A 21,439-nucleotide genomic window follows, 5' to 3' on the forward strand; every position below is an offset into this window, starting at 1 on the left:
CACGCCCTCACCTGGAAACCCGCGCCCGTGTCAGGCCACGCCCCCCCGCCCCGCCTCTACTTCCATTCAGATCGATTAAAAGCAGCGAAACGGCCCCAAGTCCCTCTGACAGAATTCGGGGGAAAACCCACCAAATTTATTCTTATTTATTTGTATTCTTCACAATTCCTGGTCAATCAGCCCCGGTGAGAGCCGCAGTTCCTGATTTGGCCACGGCTCCGTGTGTATATAAAAGTCACTCCCGGCAGGATGGGGCGGGCTGGGTCCTCCCGCCGCTGCCTGCGCTTACAAACGGTATAAAACAAACCCGAAACGGCCCCCCTGGAACCCCCACCAAACCCCCAAATCTCTGCTGCACAGGCCAAGGCTGGGTCAGTGCGGTGTCTGGCATGGCTGGCGCTGGCTCCTCTACGTCCTCGACAACCCGCGGTTGTCCAAATCTTTCACCTGGGCAGTAAAAGAAGGTTCATTAGGTAGAATTCCATGTTTTTTTTCCCCAGACTGGGCGGGTCTGGGCTAGTTCTGGTGCCATACCTTGTATATTCGGACCAGCCAGTGCTCTGTGGTGTACGCCTCCTCCAGCACGTCCAGCTCAAAGTCCTTGTTGCCAATTTCGGCGTTCCTCACCCGGTCATAGCCTGGAGGTCGCTCTAGGAGAGGGCAAAGGACAGGCAGTGCAGCTGCATCGTGCCCCAGGGATGTCAGGGTGCAGTGGGGCCCCCCAGAAGCAGCGTCCCACCCCGGGGGTGACTCAGGGACTCACTGGCCTCAGTGTAGACCTGGCCGAAGCGGTAGTAGCACATCTTGTACATGAGGCAGTTGAGCAGCACCGGGGAGCCCTCGCGGTCCACCCGGAACTCCCCGGTGGGGGTGTAATAGTCGTGCTCCTTGATGTGGCGCCCCGTGTCCGTGCTGCCCCCGATCCGCACCATCCACAGGAACTTGTTGATGTCTGGAAGGCAGAGAGTTGGGGGGTGAAGAATGAGGGCTTGAGTTGATTGGGGGGCCAAGAGCAAGGGGTTGAATTGGGGTGGAAGAACAAGAAGTTGGGATGAGGTAAAAGAAGGAGTCGAGCTGAGCTGGGGGACCAGAAGGGAGGGTTGAGGTGATGTAGGGGAGCCAAAAGCAAGGCTGAGTTGAGGGAGAAATCCAAAGGCACGTGCAGCCCCAGAGAGGAGCATCCTGGCCCCATTTTCACTCCACAGCCCCAGCTGCAGGTGGCACTGCCATCAGTGCCCCTGGCTGGGTCTGACCCAGCTCACAGGGGTTCTTACCGTCCGATGAGTACCCGGTGAGGCCCCCGAAGATGACCAGCACGTAGCTGACGTCCAGCTCCCTCATGATCTCATAGGCTTTCTCCTCTGTCGATGCCATGGCCTGGGGCAGACATGGTGTCAGGCAGTGCTGATGTGGTGCCCAGCAAGGCTTGGCCAAGGCAGCAGGGGAGGGAGGGACCCACCTGGCCGACACGGGAGATGTGCGTGTTGTTCCAGGTGTTGTTGTCCACCAGGATGGTCCGGTTGGCCATGGCAGTGATCTGGTATCCGTAATCCCACCAGGACATCACCTTGGCATCCTGTACCAAACACCAGCCATGTAGCAGTGCCTCAGTGGGCAACGTGGGGTGCCCAGGACCCCAACCCCCCGTACCTCTGGCGTGTTGTGCCGCAGCCAGTAATAAGCTTCTCGGAAATCATCAAAGATGATCCTGCTGCCATCCCCACCACGGGCAGAGAGAACGATGGAGGGGGAGGAATAGGCCTCGCTGGTCACCCAGGTGGAGTGGAAGGTGTAGGTGATCAGGAAGAATGCCATGACCAGGATCATGCCACTGGCAACCTGTGGGGACAACCCAGGGTCTCAGCACTGGAGGGACAGGGCCACCAGGACCAGGCAGCTTCCTGAGCCAGCCTGGTGCTCACCTCGTTTTTAATGGGGTAGGTGGAGTCTTGCTGCTTTTTGCTCTTCTTGTCTGGCCGGCTGATATCCAGGTTCTTCATGTAGGTGGACAACACCTGAGAGACCCCAATGCCAGACAGGATGCACATCACTGGAGCCAGCACCAGCATGAGACGCACCTACAGCAACAGCAGAACTGTCAGAGAAGGAATCCAGCACAAATCCAAGAGAAGAGGGAACTGGATGCCATTCCTAATCCAGCACCTCAAATTCAGTGGATGTATCAGCCTTGGGATAAAACATTGGCTGTTTTTTTAGTGGGGAGCTGCCATATCTCAGACACCCCCAAGGGAAATTCCCTGAGTGCTCAAAATTGGCCCACATGGGAAACTGAGGTCACTTCAGCAATCTCAGATGGAAACACAGATTAGTAGTTGCCTCCACACCAGAACTCATCCACATTTAGTGTTCAGGAAGAACAAAAGTGGGCTCATCAGCAACTGTTTGTAACCAGTCTCTGCTCGAAAACCCAGAGATTGTTTGAGATTGCACTGGGAGACCAGGAACACTGACCATGCTGCTCTGGCCCCACAGACATGAGTAACACCCAAACCACTGAGTTTTGCAACTTCGCCATCCTTCACTGCAGAGAGGGATAAAACAAAACTCCATTTATGGAAAGGAGAAAAGCCCTCAGGGTGAAAGAATCATCACTAAGTCCAGCAAAACAAATGAAACTGTTCTGAGTGCTCAGTGGTGGTGCTGACACCCGCAGCCCTCACCATGACAGCTGAGAAGTACATGCTGGTCACACCATACATGATGATGAAGATACGAGCATCTGAGAGGTTGCTGAAGCAGTAGTAGAGACCAACTGTGAGGGGAGAGAAAAAGGGGTCAGGTTCAGCTCAGAGATGAATAAAACCAGGCACTGAGGGACACAGAGGGGCACAGTGCTCCCCAGCAGGCTCAGCACAGCCAGAAGAGGTAGGAAAACCCTCTGGTGACTAACTCAGGGTCTGGCAACTCACCTGGGAACATGAAAACAAGGAGCTGCAGGTCGAAGTAGTAGGAGGACCAAGTGGTGGGCTGGTGCTCAGAGACAGAGGCAATGATGGGGATGTTGTTCTTGGCGTAGGAAGGGTCCAGCAGGGAATAGAAACGCCCCGTCCATGGGGAGATCTTCCCTAGGAAAGTGAGAAAACAAATCCTCTTTGGATCCAGCAGAGTAATGGGCAGTATTGACACATGCTCTCCCAGGGAAGCACATCTGAGGTTAATGAGTGATCCCAGACCTTGTTTAGAATCTCTATTACTCAAACCTGCCATTTTAGAAAGGAATTACAACGCAATTTCACTCTAAAAAACTCATCCCTGCCCAACCTCTATTTTTAGCATCTCTTTGCTACTACAGAGCAACAATCAGGATCTGCAGCACCAGCCTGGTGTCCCCAGAGTCTCTGCCCCTCCTATCTTACAGCTGCTGCTTAAATATTTCTTGCTAATGCACAAATTCGGGCAGATCCCAACCTCCCCCTTTGTGGGGACTCACAGGCACTGGCACCACAGTAACACAGAGTTAGGATGGACAAATTCCATGCCTTTGGAAGCAAGGAAAGAGGGTAGAACACCCTTACAATGATTACCTGTGAGCATCAGCACGGCCCCAACAGAGAGGAGGACGAAGCCAACCAGGGAAATGACACTCCTGAAGAGGATTTCAAACTGCTGGGGGTTCAGCTTGCTGCGGAGGTAGTCCACGAAGGCATGGATCTGGCACAAGCCAAAGACTCCAAGGGCAGCCATGTGCTCTGAGGAGAGGACAGGCTGGGAGCAGGGCAGAGCATGGTCAGATATGGAGGTAAACAGGAGCCATTACTAGCATTTATCACAAATCAGTGCTCAGCACAATCTCTGCCAATCATAGGAAAATGTTCAAATGCTCCCTTCCCTGTGACTGGCACAGCTGGCACGAGTCCTGTTCCTACATTCACTTTGATTCTGATAAGAATTGATACGGGAAATTAAACATTATGGACTCTCTTGAAAACATGAGCTGGGCAGGCCTGTTTCCTGCTATACCAAGACACACCTGGCATGAGTGTTTCCTTCACCAAAACCAAAGATACTTTTATGAAAGTCCCAGTGCTGGGATGATTATTAGGAGCTTTGAAAGTCATCCAGCACAGCCAAATGCTCATTTTGCCAAAGGTAGCAAGGAATCAGCAAAATGGAAGCTGGAACAAGAAGTCAGCACCCACTTATAACCTCAGTGATAAAGGCAAGAAGTAAAATCAAGTGTCAGTGAGCTGCTGCTCTGTTAGAACCCATCTCTGAGTCTGCAAAGCCCCCTGGTGCCCACCTGGAAGCCAACAAAGGAGATCTGCATGGACAGGATGGTTCCCAAGCAGTAGACTGTGCAATAGGCTACGTAGATCCTGTGGGAGAAGCGCCCGGTGAGCATCAGCACCAGGACGTGCAGGGGGATGAGGTTGATCAGGAAGACGTAGCCACCCCACGAGGAGACCTGCCAGAACACAAACCAGACACACACACAACTTCCAAACTGAACAGCTGCAGAGCTGAGGTGAAACACAGATGTTTAGTTTTCCTAGATCACGGGCAGGATTTTCACACAGTACCAATTTTTCAACACTACTAAGAGAATCTCACATAAAACCCACTAGTTTTGGGAGGAAAGGACCCATTCCATTTCCACCTCCATCTAAGTTCTGGACACACAGGAACAGCACACCATGGCTTCCTGCTGAGTGCATCCAGAGGGATCTCAGAGTCAGGTTTACCCCAGAGCTGGGAGAAGAGTTACTCACCATGTAGAAATAGGCAAGGGCACACATGGCTGCCCAATAGATGGAGCCAGTTTTGACAGCCTTGATCCACATGTAGTAGGTCAAGAGCATGCAGAATATGGCGATACCTGCAGAAGGACCCAGAGCTGTTAATGTCATCTCTGGGGCACTGCAGAGCACTCAAACCATTAGAAACAGATTTGTAAGTGCTTTTGCTATTCCATCACACAAAGAGCCTGGGAAAAGCATTTGATATCTAGTTTCTAGACCAAAACACTGTGGAGATTGTGTCTAACAGCTCACGTGGCTTCTTGCAGCCACACCAGCTGGAAGAACTCCTACACAGCCCCCAAAAGCCCAGCTACAGTAAAGGAACCTGGATCCTCCTCTGCCCCAGGCACTGGCAATGAGATTGCTGCCTTTGCCAGTCCCAACATCACTGCTGGAACAGGGACAAAAGCACAGAGGAACCACAATGTAGTTCCAGTTCCAGGCAGAGTTTGGGGAGGTGACAAAACCCTTTTTGATTTGCAGACAAGGACACTGGACTAAACTTGCTGCCAGAGTTAGGAAATACTCCCTCTACTCCATGGCACCTCTGATCTCCAATGGGTTGTGTTTGTACAGCACAAACCCAGCAGGGATCACCAGAAAAGGACAGAGCCTGTATTGTGCCCTGCAGCATCTTCCAGCACCCAACAGTCCTTAAAGGGTCACAAACCCACCTTCATTATCATAGGAGCCAGCAACAGATCGAGAGATGTATCCAGGCACAACAGCAATCATGGCAGCAGCGAGGAGTCCTGCCCCTGCATCCTGGGAAAAAACAGCCAGGGAAAAGGCATCAGGATTTAGGGATCTTATTACTCAAAGGAATAAAAATTGCATGTGGGAACATAGCTGTCAAACAGATTTCACACTTCCCAGAATGTCGGGGTTTTGAGGAGTGTGGCAGTCACCTCCAAACTTCTGACCCAGCTGCTTTCCTAAAGAGAAAGCCAGAGTCTGTGGGGCACACCCCTCTGGCCCCTGTACCTTGAGCTCTTTGGTGAGGTGGTAAGTCACAATGGTGGTGAAGGAGGAGAAGAGGGGAGCCAGGAACACACAGACGTTACGGATATCGATGGTGATGTGGAAGAAGTGCAGCACGTGGTAAATCGCTGCTGATGTGATCATCAGGCCTGGGGATGAAAATGACACAGTTAGCAGGGTGCTCCAAAGACTTGCCAGGAGGGAGCTGCTGCCCAGGATGCATCCTCAAGCTGTCCTCTGCTTCAGCTGACCCTCATGGATACAGTCCCCACCCAGATTCTCCCTTGCACCAGGTGCATTTCAGCTTGGCAAAAGCTTTACCTGGGTAAATGGTTCCCCCGATGATCCTGCCCAGGGGGTACCATGCCCGGTCATCAAACCAGTTGTGGAATTTGTAGAAGCCCTCCTCAGCCAGGAAGCGGGTGGTGCGGTAGTTGAAATACCTGTGAGGGTGACAAGGTGTGACAGCACTGTGGGGGCTGCTCCTGTGGGTTCCATGGGCCAGATTCCCTCAGCTACCCCAAACCTCAGCTGCAAAGATTCGTTCCTCCTCCCAGTGGGCCTAACAGTGCATTTATAAAGGTGACAGTGTCCCTTGGGACTGATTCAATCAGCAATAAGATTGGGACACTGACACTAATTGTGCCAGGAGCTCTCCTTCTGCTGTGCCAGGTTAGGCTTTTCTCCCAGGAGAAAAGCAATGCCAGGTGATTCTTGGGTCTGTGTTGAAGGAAGAGCCCTGGGTACCAACTAAATTTGGGTGGGGAAGAAGAAAAGCAAGCTGTACTAAAACCTCCCCAAACCCCACATCCTGAATAAGGATTAATTTCAGCCTGAATTCTGGGTGCCCCAGAAGAGGAAAAGCCCAACAGCCCTCCAGGAAAGGAGAGGACAACACTTACGGGTCAAACTCATGGATGACACTTTCAAACCTTAAGACAGAAAAAAGTCTGGTGGAGAAAGCTGCAAACACAGAGAAGGGGCAGAGTGAACACACAAAGCTCATGAGCCACCCTTGGTTTTCCTGCACCAGGAGCCATCCCTGAGGGCACAGACTTACACAGGACAGCTGCCATGGACAGGATGAGAAGCTTGAGCAGCGTGTCCTGCTTCTCGTAGGAGAGCCGGAGAAACCCCAACTTGGTCATTTTCACATCAAATGCAGGGCCTGAAGATCCTTGAATGCCTGGACACAACCAGGAAGACATCAAAGAGTGACTCAGACCATGCTGTCTTTAAAGCTTTCATGAGTCTCAAGACTTTAAATCCCCCACTCTAGCCCAGCTTTCACCCCTGCCAGGTGCTTGTGCCTCCCCTCAATAAACCCTCACCTGCTGTCCTGACCCGAGCTGTCACCCCAAATCCTGGCTGGTTTTCCTTCCTTTACAGAGCCCAGAACTTCTCCAGGGCAAAGGACGAGCCTTCCTCTCTGTGCACAGAACAAAAGCTCAGTGTAAACTTGAGCAAAACCCCTGCCTTCCCTCTGGATGCTCTATGCAGTTTAACCATCACCTGCAAGCAAACACGAAAAATATAATCCATGGAGAATACAAGAAATGGGTGCCTTTTGTCACACACAGGAGATCTGAACAGCTCCTGGTTACTCCCACTTTGGATTACTTATGTCAAATATATATATATATCCCAGTAGTTTGTTAATGCAGACCAGGACAGTAAATCAGTTTTGCTCACATCAGACAATGTGACTGTTAATTCCACCTCCTTGAGGGCAGAAAAAGCCACAGAAATCCTGGGGTTGCACACCAAGGAAGTGAAACTCTTACTGAAGAATCACAGCTTTAACATCTTTCTACCCTGGAAACACTCAGATTTCTTCAAATCATTTCTTGCACAATCAATCAGGAAAAAAAACTCCTGCTGCTGCTCTGGACAAGCTTAGACCCAGCACAGGCGAGTAAATGTGCAGTTCAGGTCTCTGAGCTACATCAGGGAGCAACACTGGGACAGGCTGAGATTTAAAACCCAAACAAACATGGCCTGGAAAAGCCATCCTGTGCTCAAACGTGACTCTGAGTGGTGCACACGGGGCACTGCCTGCTACAGAAACGCCGTGTGGTGGTTATTTCCCGGATCCCCTGGGATCATGGAGCACAGTGCAGGAGTGGCTCTGCCCTGGGGTGCCCCGGTGTCCCCGGGGGGACCCTTCACCCCAGGAGCTCCCAGTGACACAGAGCCCTCCCGACCCCCCGCGCTGCCCCCCACGCCCCCCGGGCATTCCCAGCCCCCGACCAGCCCCGGGTCTGAGCCCACCCGCCTGGGGACTCCTCAGCCCCCCGGGCTCCCTGTCCCCACACGCCTGGGCACCCCCAAGGCCCGGGCACCCCGTCACCCCTCAGCTCCCTCACTCCGCAGACCCCGCACAGCCAGGCGCCCCCTATCCCGGGCACCCTTCCACCCGCGGGCCCGAGGACCCCCAGCCCCCCAGTGCCGGTCGGGTCTGGGTCCCGGTCCGGTCCCGTCCCTTACCGCGGCCCCGCCGCCCCGTCCATCCGCCCCGCGCAGCCGCCCTGCTGCCGCCGCCGCCAGCCCGCGCCCCGCCCCCTCCCGCTCCCTATTGGCTGTCGCGCACGTCACTCCAGCCGCGGCCGCGCTCATTGGCCGAAGCGCCGAACACTCAGTCGGGCTCGGGGCGGCGCGTGCGGCGCACGGCCCCTCCTGATTGGCGGAGCGCGAAGTGGGCGGTGCCGGCGGTGAACGAGCCGTGACGTGTCCGTCCGGGTTGGCGGCGCCGGGCGGGTCACGTGGGCGGAGGCGGAAGCGGGCCGGCCTGGCCACGTGGGCGGCGGAACCACTGCGGGGCGCGGGGGGAGCCCGGCCCGGATTAACGACAGCGGCAGGCGCAGAACGGCTGAGAATCGTGGTTTCTCCGTTTAATGTTTCAGTGTGAAAATACTAGAGAAAAGTTGATAAACCGGCCCGAAATATCCAAAGGGGTTTGAACGTCACCGGTTCCTTCCCCGACCCGACAGAAACGGTACATGCACGGGAGGGGGACGCTGTGCTCGACGGCAGCGGGAGCTCCCAGAAATGCCCGCCCCCCTCCCACGACCTGAGTTAGGGGAGATGGAGGGAGCGGGAAGGGGGACGAAGGGCAGGGGGACACGGGGAGACACGGGAGGGACACAACGGCAAAAGGGGTGACGGGGTTCCGACCCACTGGCCCGAGGCAGGGAGATGGCACGGGAAAGGCGTACAAAAGAGTCCACTATAAAACAAGCGCAGGGCACAACCCGGCTCCTGGAAACTCACAAAGGTGTTAAAAACCCAGATTTTCCCCCAAAAAATTTCCAGGGGGAGACGCAGAACTGACAGTGACACCTCGTCAGGCTGGGTCCTGCCCGTCCCTGGAGATCGGGGGCACAGAGAAGCCCGTGGGTGTCCCCCCTCCCCGGGGTCTGGGGGCAGCTCAGTGCCCCGGAGCAGCCGCGTGTTTGGCAGGAGAGGGCGAGGAGGAGGAGGAGGAGGAAGGGGAGGAGGAAGCACCGCTCAGGGCGGACTGAAGGTAGACGGTCTTGTGAAAGAGTCTGTTGCTGAGGAAAACCACCAAGGAGAAGAGACGGAGCTGGAAGTGGCTGAAAGGGAAGAGAGTCCATCAGCTCCCGATGCCAGGAACGCCCCCGCAGGGACTGGGGAGCGCTGGGGAGGCTGGGGGTGTTGGACAAGGATCAGTGAGTGGCAATGATGGATACTCACTAGGTTTTGCCGGGGGTCCTGGCTTCGTTGGCGCTGATGATGAAGAGAGGGAAAAGGATGGAAAAGAGGCAACCGCTGCAAGGGAAAAATACAACAGAATCAAGTAAGGGGCACTCCAGGGGTGTCAGGAGGAGGAGGAGGAGGGCCAGAGTGGCTTTCCCACCTGATGATGTAGGAGGACTGCATGGCCGTGAGAAATGCCAGTGGCAAGCCAAAGCCAAAGTAGTAGGGCCAGTTCCTCTCAATGTTGGACAACCGTTGGTGCATTTCGATTCCTGCCAGGAGGAAAATCCATGGAAATTAACCCTCTGGGGAGGAGACACCCTCACCAGAGAATGGCAGAACCATTTAGGCTGGAAAAGACCTCCAACCACCTCCTTTGACTAATCTCCACCTCGTCAATAGATCAGAGCACTGAGTGCCACATCCACTCATCTCCTGAACAACTCCAGGGATGGCAGCTACACCACCTCCCTGGGCAGCCCCTTCTAATGCCTGACCACCCTTTCAGTGAAGAAATTCATCCTGATATCCAGCCTGAACCTCCCCAGCAGAGCTTGAGGCCATGTCCTCTCATCCTGTCCCTTTTTATGCTGGAGCAGAGCCCAACCACCACCTGGGTGCCCTGTCCTGTCAGGGAGTTGTGCAGAGCTTCCTCTTCTCCAGGCTGAGCTCCCTCAGCTGCTCCTGGTGCTCCAGACCCTTCCCCACCTCTGTACCCTTCTCTGGACATGGCTCCAGCCCCTCCATGTCCTTCTTGTGAGGGGCCCAGAACTGGATACAGCACTCAAGACCTCACCAGTGCCCAGCACAGCTGGAGCTGTGGCCACACTGGGGCTGGTACAGGCCAGGTACCACTGGCCTTACCACCTGAGCACACTGCTGGCTCACATTTACCCTTCATTCCACATAAAAACTGATGGAAGATCAGCCTCTGACACCCCAACTGGATGCTCCTTCAGTAGAGAAATGGGGAATTTTCCCCCTTTCTGTGCAGGGAGCCTCCTTCACCTTTGTTAAACCAGCGGTACTCGAAGCAGTAGAGCGAGTAGAGCAGCGACATGTGGAGCAGGCTGATCAGCTGCCCAATGAGGTCGATGGGGAACAGGCTCACAATCATTCCCTGCGATGGAAAAGGAGCAGATTGAGAGAGGGGTGCTCAGGATTTGGGGGAGGGCAGCAGCTGAGCTGGTGGGGTGGTTGCTTGTCTGACCTGGATGAGGAAAAGCGCCTGCAGCAGGAGGTTGAAGAGCATGTCAGCGATGATTTTGCTGACGCTGGGGAAGGGGTGAGGCTTCCTGCCCGACACTTCGAACGCCAGATCTGCAATGTCCTGCCAGCAGAGACAGGGGCTTGAGGCAAACACAACTCCAGGGCAATGGGGGCTTTGGGGAAGTTAAACCCAAGATGATGTTCCTGAGCTGCTCTTGCCCACCAGGAGTATGCCCAGAGGCTGTTTTGGGGTGGGATTTGCCCCCACACCACCTGGTCAAGCCCCATTCAGTGAGGAAACTCTCCCTGTTTGCTCAAGGCAGGGCCCAGGTTCCTGTCACCTACCTGAAACCAGATGGCATTGACCACCTTACTGAGCACAAAGAGGGGCAGGACCCAGAGAGCACTGAAAATGGAGGTGAGGATGAACTCCAGCCAGGACCAGACATCACCATGTAAGGAAGGGTCACCTTCAGAAGAGGGACAGAGAAACACATGTGAGGAACTGGTGAAGGAACCTCCAAATGCTTCCTGGCATAGCCATCAGGGAGTTTCCCCTGACTCTAGTTCTCTAAATGTCTTTAAAAGCACATTTCTACCCATTTGATTTTTATTTAAATACAGAACCACACAGATAAATGTGTTTGAAATGGCAAGACCCCTGGGATGTCAGCAGGGTGATCCACCCCTGGTTTTCTACTGGACCATTAATGATGGGATTGGCTGGTACTGGGAAGAAGAGAAAAACAACACAAGGAGACAGAGGTGTGAGGAACAGCTCAATGGGACAAAGAGCCTGAAGTGATCCCCTGGCCCCAAGGGGAAAGGCACCCACCGATGATCTGCGCCGTGACCGACTGAAGGACTGGGATGAACACTCGGTAGAACAAGAAGAGACTAAGCTGCAGAAAAAATAAACAAGGGCTCTCAGTGAGGCACAGGCCTCTTGTGCTACTGTGCCTCTCCTCCCCAGCAATCCACAAACACAAAGGAGCAAGGATTTCTGTTTAAATACAGCCACAACCTGCTGCTGAAGCTTTTAACATTTCCTTGCCAATCCCTCGTACTCTGCACCAGTGTAATGAGAAAATTAAGCCATTTATTTGGTAATTTGATTTATGAAGTGTTGGCTCCATTAAGGATCAGCCTCATGAACCAGGCATAAAAAGTCAGAGCTGAGGAAATAAATCTTTAAGACATCAATATCCAATTGGCAAAACAGTATCCCAGGCTCCAGCAAAGCAGGAATTGAATATTCAAGTGGAGGGCAGCCTCAAAGACTTAGAAAATCAGCTTGGGTTTGATGTGTGGGTCTCTTTAGTAAATCTGTGGTCCTGTATCCCATAAGTGAATCCCTTAAAATACAGCATTGGGATGGGAATGTGGTGGATCCCAGCAATTCCTGCTGCCATGCTGATGGCTCACCACTCACAGCCTATGGGGGCTGCAGCAGGACATTGGTTTTTGGTAGATCCCAGAAACCTGAAGTTTTTGAGCTTTCTGTGCTGTCCAAGCATTGACTCCCTAGAAAGCACTGCTTTTAACCTAAAGACTTAAAAACAGCTTCTAAATTTAAGTAATAAAGTTAAAATCACAAATGTGTAATAAAATAAGTGTGTACTTGGACATAATGATAAGTTTTACATATGAAGTTTTTATAGTATATTAATAAGTATAAAACAAAATAAAAAAATGTAAATAGTGTCTCAGTACTCATCTTCTTTTCTTCTTCATATGTTTCAAGTAATAGTTTCTAGTTAGTCAGTATCACACTAAGGGTAACAAAACTTTAGTTATTTAGTTAAAAAATAAATAATATAAGTGTTAATTCTCTATTGAACTGTTCAGCTTTAAAAAACTTTGTAACAACTAAATCTTCCTCCATTTTCCTCGCTTCAGGCAAATAGCTAGAAGTGCTGTCAAACCCTCTGTACTTTCTAATAAAAATTAATAAACAACCAAGCCCAAACACAAAAAAAATGCATTTCCATTGTGCATTTAATCCTAGCTCTAAGTAAAGACAAAAAAGCCCCAAAAAAACCTAAAACAAACCACTAATTAAATCGTGCAAAACTCCCACTGCTGTTACAGATTTTCAAATACAAACCAAAAGAACAATCTCCACATACCCAGAAGACGCCTCCGTTCCAGGCACAACACTGAAATATCCGGCTCACAATCCGTGGTTCACTGCAGGAGAGAGATCAGCTCATGGCCCAGCCCCTGGGCAAATGTTCCCTCACAACTGCCAACTGCTCTTTTGGACACCTTGGAAAAGTCACCAAGAACCAGCTCAATGCCAACTGTGCACCCGATTTTATCCAAACACAGAAATCCTGGAAGGAATCCCTGCACAGATTCACATCGTGTCTCACCCAATGTCTCTACAAGACTTATATAAGGGAGACTCTCAACTTTTTATTAATTCTCAAAAGCTGCACTACAACAGAAGAAAAGCAAAGCTCTCTTACAGATTTTTAAGCATGTATTAAAGATCTCGGGTTTTGTTCTCTCCAAACTCTTGCCATAATATAATTAGGAGATTTTGGGCATTTTTTTTTTGTCTCTCTTATTTGGTTTTTATCCCCCCTGAAAACCAGGTCTCAGAAAGAGGCTGTTTCTGCTCAGGGTGGTTTTGGTGTCTCTGGACATGCAAGAGCAGCTCTGTAGGACTCTGCAGAACTTTCCCAGTCAGCTCTTGACATCAGAGTGATTTTGCCATAAAGAAAACCAGCAAAATTCAGCTGTTTATTTATATAAACAAAAAAAGTTATGCTTTTCTTCAGAGGCAGCTCACATGTGGAGGAATATCAGGACCATGGCAGACTTTTCTTTCACCTTTCAGCCAGTCTCCCACCCAGCCAGCCACAATAATTGGTAAATATGTCCCAGAATGTGCATTACTGTCCAAAACCATGGTGTGAGGTGCCAGCCCAGTGCCATCAGGAAGCAGAGATATCCTGGCATGGTCTGGGAGTCAGACATGGGAACAGATGCTGTCTGCTCCTGAATGGGGAGAATTTTGGTATTTCCAGAACCACTGAGGTTCTGCAGCTCCAGACTCCACAAAACACAGCAGGGCTGTGCCCTGCCCCAATGTGAACATTGGATCCAAGCTGCTGTTTCTTCCCTGACCTCATGATTACCAGCAACAACGATGGATCTGAGATAGCAGAGCATTCAGGAAGAAAAGAAACCCATAAATCCATGTTCTTTCAGTGGTAATTCAAAATGATTATCAAACAACATAAAAGGTCTGATTGCTTATCTCATGCTAACAGCTCCAGCTCCATTAGGCAGTGGGAAAAGGGAGTTTCATGCCATGTGTTTCCTATTTATTGGCTGTGACTAGCAGAGGAGAAGGGAATTGCCCCATTTCTGAGCAGCCACAGCCCACACTCACTTCTCTTGCTTCTTCTCTTCCATGTGGAGCCTCCTCTGGGCGAGCGCGCTGTTGGCTCTCCTCCGCCTCTGCTCTTCCCTTTTCTGCTGGATCCGGGCGTCCAGCTTGGAGATGGTGCAGATGCCCCAGATGGAGTCCTTAATTCCCTGTGGGCATGAGGAGAGAGCAGCAATGGCATGTGGCTGACCCATCCAAAGCCTCCTGGTGCCATGGCTGGTCTCAAGGTTTGGCTGCTTGTGCTTGGGCTCAGCTGGAGCAGCAACGTCACCCCTTCCATGGCCCAGTGACCTAAATCACTGCACATTCCAGCATCTCCAGGACCAGCAGTATTTTTTTCTGTAAAGGTGTGATTTCTCATCCAATCAGTACTATTTAAAACCCTGGCAAAAATCAGACTTGGATCTCTCCTAGCCTTGTCTGGCAGGAAGTCCCTCATCCCCTGCCAGCTCTTTGAGGCCAATAAAATGAAATTACACCAATATTTAGGATGTGCAAAGTCTAACTGTATATTATGAGCTTAATGCTTATTCCTTTACAAATAAAAGCATCTGTCCTCATCCAAGAAACTTCCTCCCACCAGCCACATCCATGCAAGCCTGTTAATAAGAGAGGACCCAGAAGTTTTCCCTTACTCCATGTTTGGAAGAATTGTAGAGCTGCCTCCTAGGACTTGGTTTGTCCAGAGAGGTTGTGGCTGTCCCATCCCTGGAAGTATCCAAGGCCAGGCTGGATGGGGTCTGAGATAGTGGAAGGTGTTCCTGCCCTTGGCAGGGACATGGAATAAGAAAGCCTTTAAGGTCTCCTCCAACCCAAACCACTCTGGCACACTGTTTAATTATTTCCAGCTTCAGGTGATCCCATCCCCATTGTCACCACAATTTCCCTTTAAAATAAAGATCATAAAGATGAGCCAGGATGGTGTCACCAGCTATCAGTTGGGTTCATGGAGTCCTTGACCAAACAGGATAAATTTCAATGCCAAATTCATGTCTGAAACAGCAGAGCTGGGCCCTGACCCAGGCAGTTCTTCCAGCTGATGGTACAGGAGCACTGGGAAATGACACAACTCCTGCTTTTAGGTTGTGGCTACAAGGCTTTGATCAAACCTTTGTCTATTTTCCAAACAGAGCTATTTCTGAGCATGAGCTATTGTTCAGTGTCCCAGCATGAGTGGCTTTTAGCCTGTATTTACCCCTGATGAAAGAAGACAGGGTGGGAGCAGTGAGGTGACACACACCTTATTACTGGGACAGAGCTGCTGTGGTCACAGACACTCATTTATTATTGTTGTCATTACTATTATTAAATTATACACAACATCACACATTTTATATTAAAGTATATTCTAAAATTCATGTGTTGTTACATATTATAATTTTATAATCAGTACTATTATAATTGAGATTTTTCATTAATTTGCGACTAAAGGAAATCTGCCAGAGGTTCAGTGGCAAACACTGAGCCCTTTGCAACAGACACACCACACGACAGTGTTGAAATACACCTGGAGACCCTTTTCCTTCAGATTCCCTGGGAATAAGGGTGCTCCCAAAGTGCAGAGAGCAGCCCAGGAGCCAGGTCCTCACCCTGACGAGGTCATGAAGGAAGATTCTCACGCTGTCAGCCATCTCGACTCCAGCATCACCTCTGCTTCCCAAACTATCAACTACAGGGAGAGGGGGAGAGCCAGACCCAAGCCTCTCTCATCCTGGAGAGATGGGAAACGGATGGAGCCTGTGGAGAGAGAGCACACAGGGCCATGGCAGAATGCTATCAGACCAGGAATGACAGGTTCAGGCACACCCCGGTGATTCCCAGCCCCCACTGGCTTCCCACCGGGCACGACCATCCCTCAACAGGGAATGGACTCATCCTGTTCATATCAGCGTTAGCAAGCTCAGGGTTAGAGGAACAGCTCTTGTAAAGCACCAGAGAAATACAACCAGCGTCTGATTCAAGGAAAAAAATACCCCGGCAGCTAATAAACTCGTGCTTTCCCAGCAGGATACAAACCTCTCCTCCCAGGCAGAGCTCCCAGCAGCTCTGGAGCAGCTGCAGTCACAAACCCGGGCATGTCAGCGCTGCTGCCGCCGCCACAGCACACAAACAACAAATTAGCATTTTAAAACGGGATTGTTTTGGTTATTCCGAGTCAGACGCTGCCGGGACCTAAGCTGCAGAACCAGAGCTGGCCTCCAGATTTATTACGGAGTTAATGACAAGCAGCTTCCTCCTAAAAACCCGAGTCATGAAATACCCTGAGGGACCCACAGGAATCGCCCAGGGCCAAGGGGGTGAGCTGGGGGCCTGCACCCCCTGACAGCTGAGGGGGTGACCCTGGTGCACCTGGGGAGGGGCTGAACCCCCTGGTGGCTGCCGGGGCTCTGCGTGACCCTGTAATTCGGGGCGGTCCCGTACTTTACCTCAGGGCTGTTCCCACAGTCTCCCCACACCGTGTCTCTGAGGGAGGACAGCTCCCAAACGCCCTCAGGGCCGCCCCCGCAGTGCCCAGAATCCCCTCGGGGTTTGTTTCGCCCTCGGGTGGCGGCGGTGCCCCCCGAGTGTCGCTCCGTGTGCCGCCCCCCGACCCGCGGTCCCCCCCCACTCACCGGGGCCGGGCCAGGGGCGCACGGCGGGACGGGCCCGGCTCACACGGCCCGGCCGCGCCCACCGCGCATGCGCCGCGCGCCCCGCGCACACGCACTGCCGCGGCCACGCCCACCGCCCGGCTCCCGCCCACCGCCAGGCCCCGCCCACCGCCCGGGCAGAGACTCTGCCTCAATGCGCATGCGCCAAACGCCCGAGTGCCAGCCCCGCCTCAGCCGCTGCTGCGCGTGCGCGCTGCTGCCGCCCGCCGCCAGGGGGCGCCACGTGCACGGGGAAAAGAATTGGGAACGGGGGATAACGGTGGGATACTGGGAACACTGGGGGGATATAGGGGGTGTACTGGGGCTGGGGCACTGCAGGGATACTAGGAACACTGGGGGGATACTGGGGATATTGGGGTACGGGGAGAGAATGGGACCATTGGATGGGGCAATGGGCATACTGCAGGTGGGAACACTGGGGCAGATAATGGAGGTACTGAGGGGATACTGGGGACAATGGGAGCACTGGAGGTGGGGACACTGCAGGACAGTAGTGGGGATAGTGAGGGCACTGTGAGAATATTGAGAGCACTGGATCATAATGGAAGTACTGGGGGAATGGGGGTTAGTGGGGACACCGTGGGGACAATGAGGGACACTGAGGGAATAACACAGACACTGGATCTGGAGGATAGCAATGTAAGGGGTGTACTGGGGCTGGAGGGGATTGGAGCACTGGATAATGGGAGCACTGGGGGAACGGGTGACTGTGAGGATACTGGGACTGGGGAGGCAATAGGTAACACGGTGGTGTACTGGGGACACTGGAACTGCAGGTATGGCAACAATGGGGATACTGGGATGGAATGAGGCATAGTGGGGACACTGAATTTGTGGAGGGTGTCAATGAGATGAGTGTACTGTGGAGGATTATGGTAGCACTGGTAGAGGGAGCATGGCAGGTATGGACCCCATTAATTCCCTGACACACTCATCATGCATCCATCCATTTTATTCCTACAGGACACCACCTCTGGCCTGGGCAGGGAGTCCATGGCTCAGTTTCCCCGTGCCACCCCCATCACACCACGCCGTGCTCCTGCAGCGGCTCCCCATCCAGCAGCCTGTCCCAGCCCAGCCTGCGCAGATCCAGGCTCTCGTACCGGCCCCTGACCACCAGCTCGGCCACGGCCCTGCCGGCGGCCGGCGCGTGCTGGAGCCCGTGCCCGCTAAAACCCGCGGCGGAGAACAGGTTTTCCAGCCGGGGGTGCGGGCCCAGCACCCCGTTCTGGTCGAAGGTGTTGTAGTCGTAGTATCCTGCCCAGGAGCTCCTGACCCGCAGGGATTCAAAGGCTGGGACCCGCCGAGCCAGCCGGGGCCAGACCTGCTCCTGGAAATAATCGTGATCCACCGACAGATTGCTGGGGTCCGGCTCTTCCTCCTGGGAAAGGATAAACTGGAGGTGTCTGATAAGGAATAAGGGGGTGGATGATCTGAGGGGTCCCCACGGGCTCACCTCAGGGGGGCTCATCCCGCCCAGGTAATTCCCACCGGAGCCATCCCGACGGAAATAAGCACCAGAGGTGTCGATGAGGAAGGGGCAGGAGAGGCCAGGGCCGTTGGGGCAGTGCCAGGTGAACACATACCTGGGGAATCCCCAAACACAGCATAAGGGGTGCTCCCCTTGCCCCCCAGCATGGTGCAGTGGGGTTGGAATGTGGAGATGTTTGTCCCCCCCCAAAATAATATTGAGGAATCATGTCAGTCCTAGAAACAGTAGAGGGGCTGGGACTGTGGGCACTGGGGGGATAATTGGAGTACTGTGGGGGGCAGTGGGGGTTATGGGGCTGGGAGCACTGGGGGATTAATGGGGGTATTGGAATACTGTGGATACTGGGGCTGGGGGCACTGGGATGCATTAGGTGACACTGAGGGGGTAATGGGGACACTGGGGTTAGGAGTATGGGGATGTAATGGTGACACTAGGGCTGGGGGCACTTGGGGAATAATTGGAGCTCCAGGATACAAGACCCCACTTCCATATAAAAAACTGAGGAAGTTCACCATCCCCACCAGAAGTTGGAGGGTGCTGGGATGTGTGTCCCATTCTGTGATACCCAAAAAATAGCACCCAGGGGTTCATGTCACCCCCTCATAGACAGAGGGGTGCCAGGATTCATTCCTCCAAAATAAAAATGCTGAGGGGCTCCCCCATGAGACAGGAGTGGTGGGTGCTCAAGTAGCACCAAGGGCTACTTTTGGGGGGCTTTCACTCCCCTGAAAAAGGAGCTGCTGACTCTGACCCCAGGAGCTGACCCACAGCAGAGGGGTGCTGCCAGGCTGTCCCTGCTGTGAGCCCCCAGTACCTCTTCCTGGGCTGGATGGGCAGTGGGGGCCGGCACAGCCCCCTGGGCAGCCCTTCCGCCTCCAGCAGCTTCCCAGCCCAGGCACCTGCAGCATTGACCACGATGGCACAGGCCACTGGCTGGTACTCCAGGCTGTCTGGCATGTAGACCTGGGAGGGCACAGATGGGGGGGTCACGGGTGCCAGGGGGTCACAGGCACTCCAGGGAGCTGGGGGTGGCACACACACACTCACGTGGACGTATTTGATGCGCGCGGACGATGGCGCTGGTGGCGTCATGTAGTTGGCCGAGGTGACAAAAGCTGAGAGGTTTTGGGGTGAGGTGGGGGGTCCTGGGGGTGGCAGGGGGCAAACCTGGCTGTGCACCCCCATCCCTCACCTCGCACCTCCCCGGAGCAGCTCTGCACTCCCAGGGATGTGGCTTTGCGTCGAAAAGCGTTGAGGAGGGTCCAGGGGTCGAACCAGCCTTCATCCTCCAGACCTGGGCAGGGAAACGGGGGGACACTACTGTGTGAACCCCCCAGTACATGCATTTTGGGGGAGATGGACCTCCCCTTCCATAAATAAAGCCAGGAGAAAGGATGCATCAGGAGGATGAGGAAGGATGTTGAGGAGGGTCTCCATGCCCTCCCCTATCCCCTCACATACCAAGGGATGCCACAGCCACACCCTCCGTGTTTATCCAGGGGAATTTCTCCTTCAGCTGGGTCGGGGACAGCAAGGTCACCTGCGCCCCTTCATCCCTGGGGATGGCCACCATGTGAAGGAGGATCAGGATCACCCCCAGACCCTGAAATCCGTCCCTAGGAAGGTCCCATGTGCGTCCCCCACCTTTGCAACTGGACGGTGGCCTCCAGGGCAGCAGCGTTCTGGGGGGATGCGAGGAACAGGTATCCAGAGGGCTGGAACTGGATGTCAATGGGGGGCTCATTTGGCACTCCAAGGTATTTCTGTGAGGAGACAGGGGGACCACAGTGAGTGGGGTTGGATTGCCCAGATTACCCCCTGCCCATACAACTGCACCTACATTGATGTCACGGAGGAAGCTGGCAGAGAAACGGGACATTTGGATGTTTTCCCGGAGGGAAAACTGCTGCCGGATCCCCCCCGCCGACAGCACCGTGGAGGCTCTGGAATACTGAAGGAGAGGACCCGCCAAAATACAAGGGGTTCAGGGGGGTCCCCAAGGCCCTACCCTGCTCTGGGAAGGGGTGTCTCACCATGGGGTCCCGCTCCACCACGAGCACCCTCATTCCGTGCCGCCGCCGGCCCTCCAGCATCTTCAGCCAGTACGCCACGGACCAGCCCACCACGCCGCCCCCCACCACCACCACATCGGCCTCCTCGGGGGGCCGGGGGTCGGGGTGGGTCCCCGGGGGAACCCAGCCCCGCTCTCCTCTCCCCGAGGCCGGCAGCTGATCCCGCAGCGTCTGTGCCATGCGCTCCAGGGTCTGCCCCAGCTCTGCCGGTGCAATGGGGGCTGCCGAGCCTGGGGGCACAGCTGGCATCCCCCGAGCACCACCCCGGGACCCTCTGCATCCCTTGGGACCGCTCTAGGACATTCCCTGGGGTTCCTCAGGCTCCCCCCGGGCCTCTCTGCGAACCGCCCAGGTCTCCCTGGGTCATCGGGAAAACGCCCCCAGACCCTCTGTGAACCACCAGAACCACTGCCCAGTCCCTGGAATCCCCACCAGCCCCTCCCGGTCCCCCAGTCCGCTCCGGGAATCACCCAACACCTCCGCCAGCTCCCTGCGACGGTCCCCCTTGGGACCCCGGTACCCACGGGGACCCCCCTCCAGTGTCCCCGGGGCCTTTTGGAACCCCCCAGTCCCGTCTGAGGGACCAACCACCCAATTCTCCCCCAACCCCTCTAATGCCCACCCTCATCTCCAGCAGCCCCCAGGGATCACCCCAGGCCCCTCTGGCATCCTCCTATATACCGTAACCACCCGCAGCGCCCCCCCATTCCCTGGGACTCCCTTTGACCCCTTCCCCATTCCCAGCGCCCCCCATTCCCTTGGACTCCCCATTCCTTTGACCCCCTCCCCATTCCCAGCAATCCCGACCCCACCGTATATCCTCATACATCCCAGCGACCCTCCATTCCCTGGGACACCCCAATTTACTTGACCCTCCCTCCCCATTCCCAGCGATCCACACTCCGACCCCCTCTCCATTCTTCCCGTGTCCCCCGCGTTGTGTCCCCCAAATCCCCGGTGCGGTGCCGGGGACCCCTCGGATCTCACCGCGGAAGAAGTCGGATCTGAGCGGAGCCGCGGTGCGGAGGGGGCGGCGCGGGACCCCTGCCGGGCTCCCCCCCGGTTGCGGGGTTCCCCCCGGGGTCTCCCCCGGTTCTGGGGTTCCCCCCGGGGGTCTCCCCCCCAACCCCCCCAGCCCATGCACGCGCAGCGCGCGC

At 54.3% G+C, this 21,439-nt stretch overlaps 3 protein-coding genes across 7 annotated transcripts; all 3 read right to left on the reverse strand.

The window, feature by feature from the left end:
- Positions 1-118: 118 nt before the first annotated feature.
- STT3A (STT3 oligosaccharyltransferase complex catalytic subunit A) lies at positions 119-8,293 on the reverse strand. 3 transcript variants are annotated; one of them, XM_079326961.1, is made up of 19 exons: positions 8,229-8,293; positions 7,073-7,170; positions 6,802-6,927; positions 6,644-6,704; positions 6,063-6,184; positions 5,745-5,890; positions 5,435-5,525; positions 4,731-4,837; positions 4,262-4,426; positions 3,546-3,726; positions 2,931-3,086; positions 2,682-2,773; positions 1,923-2,078; positions 1,651-1,839; positions 1,460-1,576; positions 1,275-1,377; positions 764-952; positions 535-650; positions 119-447 (listed from the first exon to the last, which is right to left on the reverse strand). In XM_079326961.1, exons 3-19 carry the CDS (start codon positions 6,887-6,889, stop codon positions 409-411), a joined length of 2,118 nt encoding a protein of 705 aa, XP_079183087.1. In that variant the 5' UTR covers positions 6,890-6,927; positions 7,073-7,170; positions 8,229-8,293; the 3' UTR covers positions 119-408. The 3 variants fall into 3 exon arrangements, with proteins under 3 accessions (XP_079183087.1, XP_079183086.1, XP_079183088.1); XM_079326960.1 differs by having other exon boundaries at positions 7,073-7,253; positions 8,229-8,291; XM_079326962.1 differs by lacking the exon at positions 7,073-7,170 and having other exon boundaries at positions 8,229-8,290.
- A 315-nt stretch (positions 8,294-8,608) lies between these two features.
- On the reverse strand, positions 8,609-16,799 carry EI24 (EI24 autophagy associated transmembrane protein). Its single transcript, XM_079326963.1, has 11 exons — positions 16,680-16,799; positions 15,657-15,804; positions 14,071-14,216; positions 12,797-12,857; positions 11,503-11,569; positions 11,013-11,137; positions 10,669-10,788; positions 10,467-10,578; positions 9,619-9,730; positions 9,456-9,530; positions 8,609-9,334 (listed from the first exon to the last, which is right to left on the reverse strand). The coding sequence occupies exons 2-11, from the start codon at positions 15,696-15,698 to the stop codon at positions 9,169-9,171; spliced, it is 1,026 nt and encodes a 341-aa protein (XP_079183089.1). The 5' UTR covers positions 15,699-15,804; positions 16,680-16,799; the 3' UTR covers positions 8,609-9,168.
- A 922-nt stretch (positions 16,800-17,721) lies between these two features.
- FOXRED1 (FAD dependent oxidoreductase domain containing 1) lies at positions 17,722-21,385 on the reverse strand. 3 transcript variants are annotated; one of them, XM_079326833.1, is made up of 10 exons: positions 21,270-21,385; positions 20,244-20,485; positions 20,051-20,161; positions 19,855-19,973; positions 19,672-19,766; positions 19,403-19,504; positions 19,258-19,325; positions 19,025-19,173; positions 18,175-18,304; positions 17,722-18,099 (listed from the first exon to the last, which is right to left on the reverse strand). In XM_079326833.1, the coding sequence occupies exons 2-10, from the start codon at positions 20,460-20,462 to the stop codon at positions 17,740-17,742; spliced, it is 1,353 nt and encodes a 450-aa protein (XP_079182959.1). In that variant the 5' UTR covers positions 20,463-20,485; positions 21,270-21,385; the 3' UTR covers positions 17,722-17,739. The 3 variants fall into 3 exon arrangements, with proteins under 3 accessions (XP_079182959.1, XP_079182960.1, XP_079182961.1); XM_079326834.1 differs by having other exon boundaries at positions 20,051-20,129; positions 20,218-20,485; XM_079326835.1 differs by lacking the exon at positions 19,672-19,766 and having other exon boundaries at positions 20,051-20,129; positions 20,243-20,485.
- Between the last annotated feature and the right edge of the window lie 54 nt (positions 21,386-21,439).

This window comes from Erithacus rubecula, assembly GCF_903797595.1.
Source record: "Erithacus rubecula genome assembly, chromosome: 25".
Taxonomy (NCBI): domain Eukaryota; kingdom Metazoa; phylum Chordata; class Aves; order Passeriformes; family Muscicapidae; genus Erithacus; species Erithacus rubecula.